General features: G+C 47.1%; 1 protein-coding gene across 4 annotated transcripts in view; it reads left to right on the forward strand.

Annotated features, from left to right (window-relative positions):
• Window positions 1-13513, forward strand: part of CNNM1 (cyclin and CBS domain divalent metal cation transport mediator 1) — a 62362-nt gene extending 48849 nt beyond the window's left edge. For 2 of the 4 annotated variants that reach the window (XM_021072279.1, XM_005671380.3), the window contains 5 exons: window positions 582-745; window positions 7482-7665; window positions 7819-7968; window positions 9700-9801; window positions 11093-13513. In XM_021072279.1, coding sequence (XP_020927938.1) covers window positions 582-745; window positions 7482-7665; window positions 7819-7968; window positions 9700-9801; window positions 11093-11172 — 680 coding nt within the window. In that variant the 3' untranslated portion in view covers window positions 11173-13513. Of the gene's footprint in view, window positions 1-581; window positions 746-7481; window positions 7666-7818; window positions 9802-11092 lie in introns of all 4 variants that reach the window. The other 2 variants (XR_002338326.1, XR_002338327.1) reach the window with 1 other exon arrangement.

Here is a 20213-nt window from a genome sequence, read left to right on the forward strand (position 1 = left end):
TTTACTGATGTGATTTAACTATCCATCCATGTGGTTTGTGGGCCTCTGCTGTGCCCGGCCCTGCCAGTGTTGGGCAGGTCTGAGTCGGCTGCACCGAAATGCCTCACTGCTGTGAGGACTGGGTATCTGTGCAGTGACAGGTGGTTTTGAGGGCAAACTTAAGGCCTCAGCCTTTCTGAAAGAATTTGTGCGTGGACTGTGTATAAAATGACTCACCCCAGTAGAAGGTCTGGCGTTCTGGTGTAGCAACCCACACTCACGGCAGGGTCCTCCTCTCCTGCCCTTACCCCGCAACAAGAGGGAGTGGTGGACCCCCTCTGCCCAGCCCTTGCTGATAGAGGTCATGGGGAGCCCGAGGCACCTGGGTTGAGTGGAGCCCTGAGGTCTTCGGCCTTTGCTCTGTAAATGGAGCAGCTGGCTGTTTCCCTGGGCGCTGATGGGAGGAGTGAGGGTCTGGGTCCGCCTGCCTGCATCGCCATCACCTAAAGATCCTGTGGGACCTCAGTAAACAGCACTTCTCTCTCTCCCCTCCTCCTCCCCATCCTTGCTTTTCTCCCTCCCCTCTTTCTCATCCTCTGCAGTCAACCGATCCCCTTCGCGCTGCAGTGGGTTGAACCGCTCTGAGTCTCCCAACCGCGAGCGCAGTGACTTTGGGGGGAGCAACACCCAGCTGTGCAGCAGCAGCAACAACCTCTACACGCCTGACTACTCCGTCCACATCCTCAGCGATGTGCAGTTCGTGAAGGTAACACTGAGGCAGGGCGGTCCCCTCGCTCCCAGGGGGCAGAGCCTTGTCATTAAGAGGGGAGCTATTTCTTTATTCCCCTCATTGAGCTTGATATTGAACAGAAACATTCTAAGATTTCCTCCTTGCTTGCTTTGAAAGGTTTTATTTGTCTTGTTTGCCGGCATCCCACAAACCATTACACACTTGGCCAGAGATCAGAAGGGGGTACATTTTCCCAAGCCCCACTAAACACCCAGTAGCTATTGTCCCGGTTGCAGGCCACTGCCGGGTGACAAAAGGTGTATTGAAATCACAAAGGTGAGAGAAGGCCCTTTCTTTCTGCTCAAACACTCGATGTGATTATTCGAGGGCAGTGTGTGCTGGCTGGCTTTCTGTGTTCCAGAACTCTGCGGACACCCTGGGCTAAAACACGTTGCAGATAAAAGTAACCATGGAAAGTTACTGGGGAGGGGGACGAAACTGGGGGGGTAGGCTGGGATCATGACCATTGATCGGGTGCTCTGTGCCCCGCACTTTGGTCAGAATTACCCACTTAGTCCTACAACCACCTTAAGAGGTAGGTACTAGGTCATCCCCATTTTATAGATGAAGCCAGAGCCTCAGGCATGTAAGGTCCCATGGCTGAGAAGTGGCAGATGGAGTCTCTCTGTCTCCAGAATCCAAGCCCTCAAGTCCCTGGGCTTTTTGAGAATTTAGGGAAATCAGAGCTGACAGAGCCAAGGAGAAGTGACTTTAGGAAGTAACCCAATAACACACATGACGTGTGTGATTGTGGACATTTAATCAGCCTAACGTGACAGGTTAAACGTCAGAAAAACCCAGCCCAAGATCTTCTGGCCCGGAAGCCTTCTCATTGCAGACCTTCCTCAGAAGTAGAGGAAGAAAAAAATGGGAGAAGAGAGACTCTCCTATACTAACTCTTTGTGGAGCGGTTCAACAAATATTTACTGACTACCTGCTCGTGCTCGGCACCATCTAGGCATTGGGGAGATACCATGGTGAACAAGAAAGCAAGCTCCTGCCTTTCTGGAGCCTCTGCGGTCTTAGGGGGAGAAAGATGATAAACAGTTAACCACATAAATAACCTAGCTAATTACAGGTGGTGATGGAGGCTCTGAAGGAAATAAACAGGATCGTGGGATAAACTGATTGGGCAGAGCTGGCAGGGAGGCTGCTTTAGAAATGGTTATCCCAGCAGGCTGAGAAAAGGATGTTTTCTGTTGAGACTTGGAAGGGGATGGGAGAGAATGTTCAAGATAGAAACCACAAAGGCAGGAAAGAGCTTGCTGGCCTGAGGATACGAGTGCTGGTGTGTTATGTGCAAAGACAGAGCCTGATGTGAGTCGGGAGTGAAGTGTTGCTTGTCATCTCTTGGCCAGAGTATGACGTCTGGATTCTGTTTTTGGTGCATTGGGAATTTCTGTTAATGTTTCTCAGGTCTTTCCACATGTCCTAGTCCATTTAGGCTGCTATAACAATTCAGTTGGGGGAAGAATAGAAACTGGTTAAAGCAGTATTTAGAAACCTCTTTAAGCTTCGGCCTCTAGTCTCTTAAAAACATCAGTTGTAATGAGTCATTCTATAGACGTGAACTTTGTAAGCTCTTGCTTAACCTAAGGGTTGAATTCTCTCTTTTTTCCTTTTTAAGGCCACACCTGCGACGTAAAAGTTCCTGGGCTAGAGATTGAATCAGAGCTGCAGCTGGGGCTTACTCCACAGCACAGCAGCAACAGAGCCCAGATGTGTCTGTGATGTATGATGCAGCTTGTAGCAACGCTGGGTCCTTAACCCACTGAGCAAGGCCGGGGATGGAACCTGCATGCTCACAGATACTTTGTTGGGTTCTTAACCCACTGAGCCACTATGGGAACTCCTAGATTTTCTCTTTTGTTTTTTAATGTAAGTTAAGATGATACAGAGAACTAAAGTTGAAATTTTTCTCCTTTGGATGAATGGACTTTTCAGGGCATATTTAGGCTGCTCTTTTACTCACCTCCCCAAGTGCCCCCACCCCCTTTTTTAATATGAAGAGAGTTTTTGAGGGAGCTCGAGGGTGATTTCACTGGCCAAAGCTCCTATGACTGGCTTCAGGGGTGTTTCCTGTAGTAACAGAACTCTTCACTAAGTCCAGGAAAATTTGACTTCAAGATAAGTTACAAAAATTATGGAGTTCCCATCGTGGCTCAGTGGTTAACGAACCCAACTAGCATCCATGAGGACACGGGTTCGATCCCTGGCCTCAGTCAGTGGGTTAAGGATCCAGCATTGCTGTGAGTTGTGGTGTAGGTCGAAGATGTGGCTCAGATCTGGTATTGCTGTGGCCGTGGCATAGGCTGGCAGCTACAACTCTGATTTAACCCCTAGCCTGGGAACCTCAATATGCCAAGTGTACAACCCTAAAAAGACAAAAAAAAAAAGATAAGTTACAAAATTAGATAGAAAAGTGTAATTAAAGATTATCTGGGGATGGTATTAAAGCCATGATTAATAGTAGTTAATAAATTTTGAAGGTATCAAAGAATCCTTATGAAGTTTTTTGAAATGTGTTCTGGAGTTCCCGTCGTGGCGCAGTGGTTAACGAATCCGACTAGGAACCATGAGGTTGCGGGTTCGGTCCCTGCCCTTGCTCAGTGGGTTGACGATCCGGCGTTGCCGTGAGCTGTAGTGTAGGTTGCAGACGTGGCTCAGATCCCGCGTTGCTGTGGCTTTGGCGTAGGCCAGTGGCTACAGCTCCGATTAGACCCCTAGCCTGGGAACCTCCATATGCCACGGGAGCGGCCCAAGAAATAGCAAAAAAAAAAAAAAAAAAAAAAAAAAAAAAAAAAAAAAAAAAAAAAGAAATGTGTTCTATAAATACCATTATTAAACTAAAGAATACTTGGCAGATGTCTCATAGCCTGAATTGTGTAATTGTGGCCGAGATGTCCCATCATCGTCTGGTGGCAGAATCTCTAAATTGTAGAATCGTGTTTGGAGGGATGAATAAACCACCTGAAAGTCAAAAATGTCAGCAGAACACCCTAAACTGATTGGAGACATCACTTCAGCCAGTTAACCTTGACTAGATACATTGGCTCCCAAATTAAAAGGTCCCAAAGCATCAAAAGTACCCTTAACTTCTGTTAGTTTCCAGATAAACAGATCTCCATTTCCTTTGTGACCAAGAGGATGTTTCAGTTCTTAACTGGTTGGAGTCTAAGAGAAGACGGCTTGAACTCAAGCTATTGCTAAGAAATGGTTACATCTACAGTATTGAAGAGAGAATGAAAAGAATAGGGGTGGGAAGGCAAGTAAACATGGTGTGTTCAAGGAATGTGAGAGAGGAGCCGAGCTGGACCAGAGATTCTGTGCTGGCGAACAGTGGCAACACCTTGGCCACACAAGACTAGATTGTCAAAACTGGGCAGAACTATTTAGTTGACCTGCTAGACCGGTGCTATCCAGTACAACAGCCGGTAGCCACATGTGGCTGTTGAGCACATGAAATGTAGTTCATCCAGATGGATGTTCAGTTAAATGTAAAATACACATTAGATTCCAGAGACTTGATGTACGATTCCTCATTCATACTTTTATATTTGATATTTTGAAGCAAAGTTATTTTGGGTATGTTGGGTTAAATGAAAGACATGTATTATTAAAATTACTTTCACATTTTTATTTTTACTTTTTTTTAATGTGACAACTAGAGAATTTTAAATTACCTCTGTGACTTACATGTGATATCTCTTGGACAGTAAGTACTGTGCTAGGTAGAAAAGGCTTCACAGGTGAACAAGGAGAGCGAGCTGTCAAAAAGCGATGCTGGAACCTAGAAGTGCAGCTGGGGAGAGGTGTTTCCCTGAATGCATTTTCCTAAGTCATACCTTCTCAATGATTTCTTCTAAGGTGACCCACTGACATGGTATTAATTTGTGTTTGTTTTTTGGGTTTTTTTGTTTTTTGTTTTGTTTGTTTGTTTGTTTTTGTCTTTTTGCCTTTTGTAGGGCCACTGCCACAGCATGTGGAGGTTCCCAGGCTAGGGGTCTAATTGGAGCTACAGCTGCCAGCCTACATCAGAGCCACAGCAACGCGGAATCCAAGCCGTGTCTGCAACCTACACCACAGCTCATAGCAACACTGGATCCTTAACCCACTGAGCAAGGCCAGGAATCAAACCTACAACCTCATGGTTCCTAGTCGGATTCGTTAACCACTGAGCCACAACGGGAACTCCTGTTTGTTTTTTTAAACTTAAAAAGAGGAATGACAGAATGATATGGTAAGGTTGACCCTTTTCTCTGAAATATATACCTATTATAAAGTTGATTTGTGAGAGATGGGTAAGGACATGTTTTAAGCAATCAATCATTCCTCACAGTTGTAGGGTACATTGACTCATGTAGTCTCCTTATTTCTGGGCCTCTTTTACAATCTTAGAGACGTTAATGATTTGGCCAAGGTTACCCAGCTCAGAAGTGGCGCAACTGGGACTTGAACATTTGTCTTGAATAGGCAGTGTGTTCAACACCATATTTTCTAGGTGAAGGGTCATTTGTCTTCTTTAACTAAACTGGAAGCCAAATCTAAACTAATTAGTTTAAAAGAACCCAAACAAAACCAACTAGTATCCATGAGGATGCCGGTTCAATACCGGGCCTCACTTAGTAGGTTAAGGATTGGGCATTGCTGTGAGCTGTGGTGTAGGTCGCAGATGCGGCTCGGATCTGGCATTGCTGTGACTGTGGTGTAGCTGTAGCTCTGATTGGACCCCTAGCCTGGGAACCCTCATATGCCACGGGTGCAGCCCTAAAAAGCAAAAAAATAAATAATAAAAAAAAAGAACCCAAATAGGAGTTCCTTTGTGGCTCAGCAGGTTAAGGATAGGGCATTATCACTGCTCCCTGAGCTGGGGAACTTTTCCGTGCCATTGGTGTAGGCAATAAATAAATAACTAACAGAGTAATGTGAAGTGTCTTGTTGGTCTTAATCAAGTGTGACATAGGAAATTTTCCTGCCCCTTAAGCCAGGAGAACCTGCAAGACTCCAAAGAAAGCTTCAGCTTCAGAAAACTGAGAGCATAGTAGAGAATTGGATTTTTTTTAAATTACTCAATGAATTTTATTACACTTATAGGTGTACAACAATCATCACAACAACATTTTACAGCAAGAAAATTGGATTTTGATGATGACCTTAGTTTAGACCATGTGCCAGCTTCTCGTCAGTCACCTGATGCTGACAGACCCCCAGAACAACACAGCAGTTATTGGGGGGCCTCCCCTAAAGTTTTGTGAAAGGCAACCTAATGTGGTCAGGTGTGTTTGCAGTGTGCAGAGCCGGGCTCAGATGGTCATGTGAGAGGCAGCCTAATGTGGCCAGGTGTGTTTGCAGTGTGCAGAGCCGGGCTCAGATGATTTCCCTTGCAAAGCAAGAGTAAAGGTCCCCCCCCTTTCTTTTTTGCTTTTTAGGGCTGCACCTGCAACATATGGAAGTTCCCAGGCAAAGGGTTGAATTGGAGCTGTAGCTGCCAGCCTACACCACAGCAATGCCAGATCCAAGCTGCGTCTGTGACCTACACCTCAGCTCACAGCAACACCAGATCCTTAACCCACTGAGCAAAGCCAGGGATGGAACCCATGTTCTCGTGGATACTAGTTGGGTTCGTTACCGCTGAGCCACGACAGGAACTCCCTGGATCTCACTTTCTTATCTGTAGAATGGACCTCACAAGACTGCTCCTGCTTACCCCATGCAGTCATTGTGACCAGCAAAGGAGACAACACATTCCTAAGTGCCCTGTGAACCATAATGCACTGTATGATGGAAGGTTCCATCCTCATATCCAACCCTCTATCTGCAAAAGCAAGCTTTTCTAGGTAATATTAATACTAGCTAGAGCTTTCACCAATGTCTGAAAGTCTACTCATCAGTTCCATCTCTTTAGGATATTTATAGCACTTCCAGTAATATATATATGATTTCCAAAAATGAATAAATAATCCAATGATGTTTTCAATAAAAAATTGAAAAGAAGTTGCAAACCAATTTGACGAAAAAGATATTAGAAATGAATTTGTTACTGCAAGTAAATGGTAAATTTATTTATGAGCTTTCATAAAAGGAGAAACCAAGTAGATAGTTGAGTTCTCATCCAACAGAAGTAAGTATATAAATTCATCTAGAGGAAGGAGCTTCTTTCTGTCACTAACTGAAGGCTTTACCAAATGGATTCCTCAGTGACTAAGGAAGCCATCAGGAAAAAAAAGAAAAGAAAAAAAAACAAAACCTATTGGCTTCATCTGTGGTTTTCCCAGAGGGTATCTCTTCATATGGAAGTTTCTTCTTTCAGCTCTCTGCACCAGCTAGGGGAGCCCCGGTGACTGACTCTTAAGAAGACGGCCTTTGGCAATAGGATAAGGCTATGTTTTAAACCTTCCTGTAACTGAAAATGCCCTCCCTCCTCTCCTGGATTGTGGGAGAAGACTCAGCTCCTCCAGGTATAAGAGTCCAGGGCCAATTAAAGTGAACAGAGCGAACTCTGGTGGCAAACAAAGGGTCCCCTCACTGTCCCTTAACTCCTAGGCTGGTACAGCTTGGGTAAGGCTGCCAGATCATGGATCCCAGGCCACAGAGGTCACGGCTTTCAAAGCACCTTAGGGGGGCTGCTACTGAGCTCAGGAAGGCAGGCTGCATCCAGCGGGGCTCTGCCCAGCTCCTCCTGAGCTTCCGCCCTCTCTGCCCCTTCTTCCAGGTCACACGGCAGCAGTATCAGAACGCACTCACCGCCTGCCACATGGACAGCTCACCCCAGTCCCCGGACATGGAAGCCTTCACTGACGGAGACTCCACCAAGGCCCCCACGACCCGGGGCACACCCCAGACTCCCAAGGAAGACCCTGCCGCCACCCTCCTGAGCAACAGGAACATCCTGCCGTGTAAGTCAGTTGGGCTGATGATGGGCTGGGTGGCTGTGGGGTAGAGCCGGCCGTGCCTTCCTTCCCAGCCCTGCCCAGAGCTGCCATCGTGTCCTCGGGGAGCCCCAGGTCTTCTCCAAAGCGGAGACGTGACACACTCGCTGTCCTCCCCAGGCAGCCGCTCCGATGGGCTGAGAAGCCCCGGTGAGGTCGTGTACCTGAGGATGGAGGAGACGGCCTTCGCCCAGGAGGAGATGACGGACTTGGAGGAGCCGAGCACACAGCAGCTCTCACTGTCTCCTGCAGCTGTTCCCGTGAGAGCAGGTCAGGGAGGGCAGCTGGGCCCGCGGGAGCGAGTGGGTTGTGGCCGTCAGGCACTGGGATGGCCTGGGGTGAGCCAGGTGAGGGAAGTCTGGGACCCCGGCCCCCACGTACAACTGCCCACCTCCTTATGCCAGCAGCGAAGGGAAACTAAGGCTTACTGCTCACCTACCTACCGCTCTTCAGGCCCATCTTAACTCATTCTCCCAGGAAGACAGCGTGTAGGACAGTGTTAGCTAGGTTTCAAACCTGGACTCAGACCCTGGCCTCTCCATTGAGGAGCTACACAGCTTTCAACAAGTTAACCTAAGACTCGATTTCCTTATGCCGATAGATGTAAATCATGAAGCAGCTTTGAGCATAAATGCGATAACCTCTTTAGGAAGGCACCTCACAATGCTTGGTTCCATGCCCCCTAAACAGTTACTATTAGGCCTAGTTTACAGATGAGGAAACGGAGGTCAGCTATCACTCTTAATGGCAGGGCTCTTCCCTTCCTTCAGGCCCCAGAGACTGGCAGTCATCTGTAGACTCTGTCCTAAGGTCTGGGATCACAGCACCTCTCTTGGAGACACTGAATGCTTCTGTCTCAACAGCTATGTTGCTGTGAGCTCCCAGTATCCCACCCATCCTGAGATTATACATCCCTAAGCATTCAGCAGCCCCCTCCACCAACACTCCCAGACCAGTCCTTACCCCACTCGACCTTCCAGATCTGCTCCAGTCCACAGCCTACCATCCCTCAAGTCCAGAGCAATGATCTGACAAGTGCTCGTGGATTTTTTGAAGTCAGTGAGAAGTTGTGGCCAACTCGGAAAATCTGGGACGTGCATCATCACCATTCCAGGACCTGAGTTTAGAACCAATTTTTTTTTCTCCTGCACATGTAGCAAGACGTTATATGAAAGCAATGAGGGTGGAGATGTTGGCAGTCCATCCTCCCCGTATGACACATGGGGGCCCTAGGCCTGGAGGAGAGAAATGGCTTGCCCAGTTTACCTCATTAGAAGTGGACCCAACAGAGTTCCTGTTGTGGCTCAGCAGGTTAAGGACCCGACGTTGTCTCTGTGAGGGTGTGGGTTCAATCTCTGGCCTCGCTCAGTGGGTTAAGGATTAGTTGCTGCAAGCTGTGGCATAGGTCGCAGATGCGGCTCAGATGCAGTGTTGCTGTGGCTGTGGCACAGGCCCCAGCAGCAGCTCCAGTTTAGCTCCTAGCCCAGGAATGTCTATGTGCCACAGTGCGGCTGTTAAAAAAAGAAAAAGAAATGGGCTCAGCCTTGTGGCTTCAGGAGTGGTGCAGTTTCCACCATACCACCTTGCCTCCCCTCTTAGGTTCACGAGCATTGGCGGTGAGGGCCTGGGTCCCTTCCTGGCTCTGAGAGTCAGTGGCTCTCAGAATCCCGACTATGTTCAGTGGGAGAAGAGAGGGGGCATGTGCCTCGTTACTGAGCCCTGAGATTTTCCAGGGCCTGTGCAGGTAGAGGAAGGAGACGCTTGACCCATTCCCAAAGGTGATCTTCTTTTTGTTCCTTTTGTGGCACTAAAATGCCCCTTGCTAACCAATTAGAGCCCTCAGCTTCCTGGATATCCCTCCCCTTATCACAGCCACCCCTGCCTTGGCTCTGGTTTTGAACTTTCACGTGCTGAGGAACATGAACCCAAACTGCCCTCTCCCTGGATCCCTGAGTGTGTAGGTGGAAAGGCTTGCGTTCTTTCTTCTTTCCTTTCTCTCAGGGTCAGATAGTGAATGTTGCCACATCAACCTGGACACGGAGACCAGCCCCTGCAGCAGCGACTTTGAGGAAACCATGGGCAAGAAGTTGCTGAGAACTTTGAGTGAGTTGCTCTTCACCCAGATGCAAGCTGCCCACCAGCGGTTAGCATAAAAAACGTGTTAGGATCTTACTCCTGGAAGAGGAACCATTGACTCCTTTTAGGAACCCTAATGAGGTACCATCGTGGAGATCCATAACAGGGCCTGTGCTGGTACTGCACCCTTGATGGTTTGGGGATCTGTCTCACTCAGCTGGTGGTCATGTAGGACAGGAGTCTGCAACCCATAACCACAGGCCAAATCCTGACCTCCCTCTCCTGCCCATTCCTATAAAAATGAAGACTTTTGGGTTCATAGAACCACTTGTTACGGATGGCCACAACGGCAGAATTTAGCATTCGGCAGCAGGAACCAAGCGGCCCACAAAACCTATAATACTTATGATCTGATCCTTTAAGGAAAGAATTTGTGTTCAGGAGACTCAAGAAAAAGGATAGCAATATCCTTGGTGGAAGGAAGTCCGTGGCAGAGAGAACACAGTGGAAAATACTCCTTCCTCAAAACAGCAGAGCTAGGAAGACAGGGCCCTTTCATTCTTAGAGACAGTTATGTGGTTACCCCCATGTGTCCCACTACAGAACAGAGGTTGCCCCTGATCTAAAGAGTATAGGTCCCTGGAGATGGCTCCCAGCTATATCCACCACCCCTGGCTCAGGGACAAAGGCTGTGAGACCAGTCCCCTCAATGTCTGGCAGTCATTAGAGCTGGGGCTGGGCTGGCATGATTCTGAGGCATTATGTGGGATTCACCCAGTCCCCTCTAGGAAATCTCCACTCCATTGGTGCTAGCCTAGGTGTGCGGCGTTTTGGAGATTCATCTCAGGTGGAGTGCATCCTAATCCTTCAAGATGTAAATATGGGAGTTCCCGTTGTGGCTCAATGGGTTAAGAACCCAACACAGTGTCCGTGAGGCTGTGGGTTCCATCCCTGGCCTCGCTCAGTGGGTTAAGGATCTGGCATTGCTGTGAGCTGCAGTGTAGGTCACAGATGTGGCTTGGATCCAGTGTTGCTGTGGCTGTGGCATAGGCAGGCAGCTGCAGTTCCGATTCCAACCCTAGCCTGGGAACTTCCATATGCTGCGGGTGTGGCCCTGAAAAGAAAAAAAGAAAGAAAAGATGTGAATGTGCTGATATCAGGTTATCAGCCCCAGGAGAGAATGCAGATTACTTCCTGCCAAACTGTCAAGGGCTTTGTCTCCCTTTCTGCTTCTATTTGGAAGAGAGCTTGGACCACCAAGACAGTATCACCGTCCTCCCGGTCTGACAGATTGATCCTTACAAACCGTGTTTTTCAGGTGGTCGAAAAAGGAAGAGGTCACCAGATGGAGAAAGAACTTCTGAGGAGAACTCCAACTTAACGCCTCTCATCACATGACAGGCAGTGTTCGCTGGGTGCGTGAGATTGCAGAGCTTTGGGGAGAACCCGTCCTCCCATCGTGTTCCTCCCCAAGGCCTCACAGGTGACAGAGCGTTCTGCTTTCCTTACCACCTCTTCACCCCTAGCTGTCAGTTTGGCAGATTTTCCCTTGTTGCCTCCAGTATGACTCAGAGCCTTGCTGTAGCCATAACGGAAGGAAGTGCCTCCAGTGGAACATGCTAGAAATGGTCTTGTTCACAGCACAGTCTGGGATTGGAGAAGAAATGACCCAGGCTGACAAGGTCACTCTAGGACCCCTGATGCCCTTTTTAGTTCTTTGGTGTCCCCTGGCGCCATATTTCATGCTTAGCTTAGGTCAAAAGGTGCCACCGGCAGACGGGCACTAGGATCTGGAGCAGCAGATAAGGAGGTTAATTCAGGAGATGCACTAAGAATTCTTCCAGAACATTAGAGCAGTGGGACTCGATCATGTCGGCATGTGAAGTTACAGTACAGAAAACTGTTGGTGACCAGTTTCCTGTTAGTTGAGGGTTTCGGCAGCTTAGGAGCTTTGTCTCAGCTGGAGTGGAAAGAATGCGAGATAGAACCTCAAGTCACTGTATTTCCCAGGGACACATCTGTTTTGGCTCCTGATCTGCAGTCATCAATTCATCAGTAAATCTGCTCTGGAAGAGGAGGATCAGGAAGCAGAGAAACCCATTTGGGAGCCAGAGATGGAACTTCAGGTATTAAGTTTTTAAAAAATTAGGTGGAAACATTTTTAGCCATGACAAACCAAAGAGTGCCCAAGTCGGCCGAGAAGGATGCAAGCTCTCATGGGACTTCAATGTGCGTTACACAGGAACATTGAAGAATCACTCTTCTTTTTTCATCCATTCGCTCACCCCGACTTCTTACTACACTCCAGCAAGTCAGTTGAGTGTAATTTATTCCAAGAACATAGGAGAGCCTCTGGTTTTTCACCTGATGTTGGGGGCAGATGCAATCCCAAGCATAACCACCAGATGGCAGGATGACTGAAAATAGCTAAAACTTGTTCTGATGGGGAACCACACAGCCAGGTTTTTAGGAAAAAAATGTGGAAGTAAGTGAAGGGTGTCTTCCGGACACCTGCTTCCCTTTCTGATGTATGTCCCTCCCCTTGGGTTCCCTGGGTCAGGGATCCAGTGATTCAGTGCTTTCTGCTGAATCTCCAAGCCATTCCCTAACTTTTCTCTGGGGTATACCATTCAGGCTTCGCTTCCTTTCCTCCAAAACCATGACTCCCATATCCCCACCCCCATTCAATCAATAATCACATGGGGAGTAGGGAAGCTGATAATTCCTCTGGGTTATTTGCATCTCAAAAGAAAATGCTTACCCACAGGAACCTTTAACTCAGGGGTTCTTAACTTGGGGTCCATCACTCCAGAGGGTCCATTGTTGGACTTCAGAGGGTCTGTGAAACCCCTGTTAGAATTTAGTGTCTGTGTTCTTATGTGTGTTTCCCAGGGGGCTAAAGCTTTCATGTGATTCTCAGAGGTCTCAGACGCACATGATGTTAAAACCCACTATTTTAACTAGTGGAACTTTCAGCCCAAAGTTTCTGCAATGCAGAGTGAAGTGAATACCAGGTAGTCAAAAGATGGATTTTTAGTTATAAAGTGGTCTTCTCAAGTGTCCATCAAATCGATGGGGAAAGCTGATAGCCACCAAGTGGAAGTTGTCAGAAATTCTTGGCACACCCTAGGGTATTGTACAGCCTATACCCCCACGTAATTCGGTCCCCCTCTTCCACACCAAACCAGAGCAGGTGTTGCAGACAGGAGGGGCACTGCCTATGGAAGTGGACTTTCTAGCTGGAGATGCCTTTTTCAGCAATGTATTACTGACTTCACATCCCTTGCCTGGCTCTGCCTGAGGCTCAGCAGTGCATGACTTCTTGTACATAACTCACGGCTACCAACCACTCCCAACACCTACTCTTACCTGGTAGAAATAGGCAGAGTGTCAGCTCTCAGTGCTAGGTGCCTCAGACCCAAACCAGTGAATGGTGAGGTTCAAGCAAGGGCTGCCATCATGCAGTCTTTTTACCCAGCTGGCCACTGGCCCAAGGGGGCTCACCCGCCTAGTCTTCCTTTCATTACCGCTTAGGCCACTGCTGTTGTATTACATTCCTCCCTTTGCAAAATCCCTAAGGAGCCTGTCACCACTCCCCTCCCTACTGTCCGCCCCAAACCAAGATTTTCTTCAGGTTAAAAAAGAAAAAAAAAGTAAAAGGTTTTTAAAATAAAGCATTTATGAAGGCTGAATATATTGTAAATAGTTTTTAAATACAATAAAAATGCTTTTCCTGGAATGTGGCTGTTTTCTCTGCCCCAGCATCTCATTGTTCCTAGTGGTTTCATTTGAGATGCAGGGTGGGTGGGGCACACATATAATGAGTACCTGAGGCCCACCTGCCTGAAGATGAAGGTAAGTTTACAAGAAAGCCCTGGTGCTCTGCTTTGGGATGACAGTTGGATATGATTTTGGGGAACGAGTGCCAGAAATAGAAAGTAAAACCCAAATGAGAAGCCAGAGTGTGACTTTAGACAAGGAAGGCACACTAAGATGATAATGAGACAGGCTGGCATTTGGTGCCAGGTGCAAGGCACTGGGCTGGGTAACTTCCAAATTCAAAGTCTTCGTGGCGTGACCCAGACCAGCAGCTGAGACAATGTGCTGGTCATACTGGCTGACTTTTGCAAACCCTTTGGAGAGGAGCCAAAGTGGCCTAATTCCAGTGATTTCCAAGCAAAGCCTGGGAAAAGGAACAAAGGAGCAGGCAGGGATTATCAGTTTTATTTTATTTTATTTTATTTTATTTTTTTGTCTTTTGTCTTTTTTGTTGTTGTTGTTGCTATTTCTTGGGCCGCTCCCGCGGCATATGGAGGTTCCCAGGCTAGGGGTTGAATCGGAGCTGTAGCCACTGGCCTACGCCAGAGCCACAGCAAAGCGGGATCCGAGCCGCATCTGCAACCTTCACCACAGCTCACGGCAACGCCGGATTGTTAACCCACTGAGCAAGGGCAGGGATCGAACCCGAAACCTCATGGTTCCTAGTCGGATTCGTTAACCACTGCGCCACGACGGGAACTCCGGATTATCAGTTTTAAACACAGGAACGAGGGGACAGCCAGACAGGTGGTGGTGGGGGGCTGGGCAATTAACATCTTTGTAGAAGATTGGAGTCTGACGCCTACCACTTATTTCTCCAACCAGCACACAGGACAATTATCGAGTGACCTATACCAGAACATCCAGAAGCCTTCAGAGGCTAAGTTCATTAACACTAATGATAAATGATGGCAACCATTTTGCTGAAGGTTTTATGTGCCAGGTCTTGTGCGAAGTATATATTAGCTCGTTTCTTTCTCAAATTCACCCTTGTGGAGTTCCCTTGTGGTGCAGTGGGTTAAGGATCTGGCGTTGTTACAGCAGCAGCTTGGGTTGCTGCTGCTGTGGCACAGAGTTTGATCCCTGGCCCAGGAACTTCCACATGCCCGTGGATGTGTCCCCCCAAAATACAGAAACCAACCACACCCTAAGGAAGTGGTTTTACAGCCTGACCCCGTTCTACAGTCTATGAAATAGATGGTGAACAGTTCAGTGACTAGCTCAAGGATCCACAGCCAGGAAGTGGCGGAGCCCGGAGGGCGTGAGCGCTACCACCACAAAGCCCTTCTGGCGCCTGTGCAGACCAATCCCGCCTCTAAAGAGCGGAGTGGGCGCCTGCCTCTGAGAGGCACTGGGGAAGCCCTGTGGTTTAAAGAAACTGGACTCGCTAAGCCTGACTTTCCCCAGACGCCCAGAGACCCCTATTCCTGTGAACACTCGTGGGAAACTAGAACACGCTGTGGGGAATATGTGTAAGACGAGAATGAAGGTCAGATCCCAGTTGAGATTGGGACTTTTTAAAAATGCTAGAAACATCGAGCACTTTGCTGATACACTTTGGCTTAAAGAAGTGTGTGGTTGGGGTTTTTTTTGGGGGGGTGCCCTTTTTTTTTTTTTTTTTTTTTTTTAGGGCCACACCTACGGTATATGGAGGTTCCCAGGCTAGGGATCTAATTGGATCTATAGCTGCCAACCTACACCACAGCCACAGCAATGCCAGATCCTTAACCCACTGACTGGGGCCAGGGATCGAACCTACAACTTCATGGTTCCTAGTCAGATTTGTTTCCCCTGGCGTCACGACAGGAACTCCCTAAAGAAGTGTTTTTAACCGTTTTCATTAGCAGCTCCCCTAAAGAGAAAAATTAAATTCAAATTCAACCTCACAAGAGACATTAAACACCCAGGAATAAGATTTTGTCAAATACGATTGTGGTTGGGAGGACCACAAAACCACTTCAGTATCTTGGACTCTTTTGGCCCCCAAGAACCAATGTTTGCCCCCTTACAGGTACTGTCATCCTTGTCAATAATTCATAGTTTAAAGCTGTGCTTGGGAGAACGATAGAAGACTGGACAGAAGGTTGAATCATTCGACTCCTGTTTTGCCTGTCTTCCCTTAGGAACAGCCAGCATCTTTAAGTAGGAAGAACAAATGCTGATAGAAAAAAAAAAAATAGAATGAAAGTAATGAAGAGATAAGTGCAATGTCAGCTCATCACTTGAAATCCATTCCCATCCGCCAGGGCCAATCACACACCCGCACAATGTTCTCTGAAGGACTGCTGGGGAACGAGCCAGATGGTGAAGGAATCTGTGTGGAAACACTAAAGAATGGTAGAAGAGTTTCACATGGAAAAGCAAAACCAAGGAAGATCTGCTACTCTTAAATATTTGAAAGGTCATCAATTAGAAGGTGTCTGTGGTTTAAAGGAAGGGAGGAGTGGAACTGGGGGAGTAGGACAGATAAGAGATCAAATTCTGGATCAAGGTAAAAGATTTTTTTAATGAAAGTGCTCCATCAGTAGATGGATCGATCCATCAGTAGAGTGGGATGTTTCTCGACAAGCACTGAAGTAGTCCACCCCCCGACTCCCACCCTGGTTAAAAGGGATGGATGAGTCAGGGACAATTCTTTAGAGACTTTTGCACCAGGAGAGAGAGTTAATGACTTCTAAGTCCCCAATCACCCTTCACAACTATAGGATTTTATTTCTTGAGGTTGGGTAAGCACAGGGCTTTCAGGCCTGTGGGGTGTAGCCCAACATGGAGTGTTCCTGATTGGCTGATTTAACAAGATTTATAGGACAGTGTCAAGCACCTATACTCAGGGTCTCCAGTTTCTGAGCCTCAGAGTGGTCCCCAGAATGAGGTGTTGGATGCTGCCGCCCCCCAGCCCAGAAGCCTCCTGCTTTAAGATGGCCCCGTGACTCTGGCAGTCATTTAGCTATTTCAAGCCTCAGCCTCATGTAATCAGCAGGTGTGAAGTCCCTCACCTTGTGGTGGTTATGCGGGTGAACTAAGATAATGCCTATGAGTGCTCAGGAAATTAGATTCCAGATTCCAGTTACTTCCCACTCTCATCTGTTCCCTCCAGAACCCTCCATCATGACATGAGATTCTGAGAATGAAATCTGTCAGAACAAGGTTTCCAGCCACTGTTGGTAGGGTATGAGGATTGGAGAGCTCTTGCCTTGCCCCTGAGGGACACTCTGGGAGATGCTTTTTTTTTTTTTTTTTTTTTGCTTTTTAGGGCCACACCCACAGCATACGGAGGTTCGAATCAGAGCTACATCTGGCAGCCTACTCCACAGCCACAGCAACTCGGGATCCGAGCCTTGTCTGCAACCTACACCACAGCTCATGGCAACACTGGATCCTTAACCCACTGAGCGATGCCAGGGATCGAACCCGCAACCTCATGGTTTCTAGTCGGATTCATTTCCGCTGCGCCACAACAGGAACTCCGAGACTCTTTCTAGTATAATTGGATTATTGGGGAAACATCTGTGGTCCTACTTTTTTTTTCTTTAAATCTTTTTACAGTCGCACTTGTGGCATATGTTAGTTTCCAGGTTAAGGGTTTCCAAGCTGAGCTGCAGCTGCTGGCGTACACCACATCCACAGCAACACCAGATCCTTAACCCACGGAGCGAGGCCAGGGATCAAACCTGCATCCTCTCAGACACTACGTCGGGTTCTTAACATGCTGAGCCACAACAGGAACTCTTGCAGTCCTATCTTTGAAAGGCAAAAGGGCTGTTGTGCCATTTGCCAACTCAGGGACCAGGAGGAGACATATGGTGCCCCACTGCTGGCAGATCCTGAAGAAGGAATTGGTGAGGAGGGTCTGCCCTCTTCCTGGAGGGAAGAGTGGAAGACTGAACAGACAGCTGTTTGGAGGAGGGGAGAGGCAGGTGTAGGAGGAGGGCCTGGATGAACATGGCCACTCTGCACCTTTTGGAGTCACAAAGGAAAGAGTTTCCAGATGAGGCTTCAGAACGACTGCATTTTGACAGAGAAGACCCGGTAGCCTACTCTGCCCTTGCCACTGAACAAGTCACAGGCCACACTCTGAGCCCTGGAGAACGGCTCTGTGCTCACCCTTCCAGCCATTACAAGATTCAGAGAGAATAAGGCCCAGCAACAGGGTAGAATAATAAGTTAAACTTAAGGACTCTGGGGAGTTCCCGCTGTAGCTCGGCGGAAACAAATCTGACTAGGAACCGTGAGGTTGCGGGTTCGATCCCTGGCCTCACTCAGTGGGTTGGGGATCCGGCATTGTCTGAGCTGTGGTGTAGGTCACAAACTTGACTCAGATTTGGCATGGTTGTGGCTGTGGCGAAGGCCAACAGGTAGAGCTCCAATTGGACCCCTAGCCTGGGAACCTCCATATGCCATGGGTACGGCCCTAAAAAGAAAAAACAAAACAAACAAAACAAACAAAACAAAACAAAAAAACACTTAAGGACTCTGGAGCCAGACTTCCTGGGTTCAAATCCCTATCACCTATTAGTTATGTGACTGATATGAGTATTAGACAAGTTGACTTTTTTCCTTTGTAAAGGGTGATGATAACATTAGTGCCTACTGCATTGATTTACTGTTGAGGATTTAAACGAACCAATACTTATAAAGGGCTTCAAATAGTGCCTGGCAATGCTAAATTGTATTCAAGAAACATTAATAAAGTCTTTCCTCATATTTCCTTTAGCTATAGAATCTTAAAAAAATATTACAGGAGTTCCCGTCGTGGCTCACTCAGCAGTTAACGAACCAGACTAGCATCCACAAGGATGCAGGTTCAATTCCTGGTCTCGCTCATTGAGTTAAGGATCCAGTGTTGCTGTGAGCTGTGGTGTAGGTCACAGACGTGGCTCTTGTGTAGGCTGGAAGCTACATCTCCTATTCCACTCCTAGCCTGGCAACTTCCATATGCCGTGGATGCAGCCCTAAAAAGCAAAAAAATTAAAAAGAATTTACTGTTACAGATGGAGTGCCTCACCATCTCACTCCCTTTCTCCTCACTGGCAACCACTTTTCTGAGATTGAATGTGTACCTTTCCTATCTAATTTTTAAATTTTATTACATATGTATGTATGTGTTCATAAGCAATACAGTATGTGGCACATTTTAAAGAATGGTATCATAAATGGCATCTTATTTCACCTTTTTTTTTTTAGGGCCACTCCCTCGGCACATGGAGGTTCCAGGCTAGGGGATGCAATCAGAGCTACAGCTGCCAGTCTACACCACAGCCACAGCAACACCAGATCCAAGCCGCATCTGAGACCTACACCACAGCTCACAGCAATGCTGGATCCTTAACCCTCTGAGTGAGGCCAGGGATCGAACCCACAGCCTCATGGTTCCTAGTTGGATTCATTTCCACCGCACCACAATGGGAACTCCATTATTTCACCTTTCTTCCACTCACATTTATGTATGGGCTTCGTCGCTGACACACACATAGCCCTAGGCCACATCCGGTCTTGTGACTGTACTGGGCGTAGCGTACTGATGTGTCCCCTACTGATGTAACTCTTTGCTGTTACACTGTGCCCTGATGACTCCCATGGTTCCCTCCACGTGCACACGTGTCAGTTTCTCTGAGGCATATATGTGAAATGCATACAGTCCCTTGATTCTAAAGAACACACATCCTCAGCTTTTCAAAATGTTGCCAAATTGCTCTCCAGCACAAAGTTGTGCCGTATTTCCCATTCTGATAAGTGGAAAGTGGTATCTTGGGACTTTCATTACATTTCCATTATTTCTGGTCATGTTCAGAATCTTTTCATTGTGATTTGAGATTTTCCCTCTGAACTACCTGTTCATACCCTGTGTGCATATTTCTATTGGGTTATTTGTATTTTTCTTTTCATATGTAGAATTTTTAAAATGAAAAAAAAAAATCTAGATAGTACTCCTTTATAATAGTAGCTCTTTATAACAGTTCCAATTCGACCCCTAGCCTGGGAACTTCCATATGTCACAGGTGTGGCCCTTTAAAAAAAAAAAAAAAAAAAAAAAGAGTAATCCTTTGTCAATTACATGCATGGCAAATATATTCTTCCAGTCTGAAAAACAACAAAAAAAAGAGACTGTAGGATTTCATAACAACTCAAAAGCATCCTAGAAAGGAGCAGATCCTGTTAACATAAGAATTATTTTTCAATGTTTTAAAACTCCCAGTAGTGGCCCTCTGGTTTTAAGTAAGATTCATATTCTACTAAATCATCATTTGGAGAGTCCCCTGAACTCCCTGGAAAATGTTTAAGTGGCTCTAACTATCTCAATGGACTAGGAGGTACTCCAACCGCAGTGAGAGGGGCTGTGTTCTAGACTCGCCCTGAGTGATGTCAATTCATGATGTCAATTCATAATGTCAATTCATGAATCCATGAAGTCCAGTTTCTTAAATAATCTATGAAGATGGATGGCCTCTGAAGGACAAGCTCACAAAACTGACAAAGGGCTGTGGTACCTTGAGTTCACAAAAAGGAGGCAGATTCCAAGAAGACATATAGTTTTCCCTTTGGCAACTGGTAAATCCCACTGTAACATTCATTTAAACCATGGGTACAACTACCTATTAGTGGATCACAAAATCAAGTCC

The sequence above is a fragment of the Sus scrofa genome, chromosome 14, assembly GCF_000003025.6.
Source record: "Sus scrofa isolate TJ Tabasco breed Duroc chromosome 14, Sscrofa11.1, whole genome shotgun sequence".
NCBI lineage: Eukaryota > Metazoa > Chordata > Mammalia > Artiodactyla > Suidae > Sus > Sus scrofa.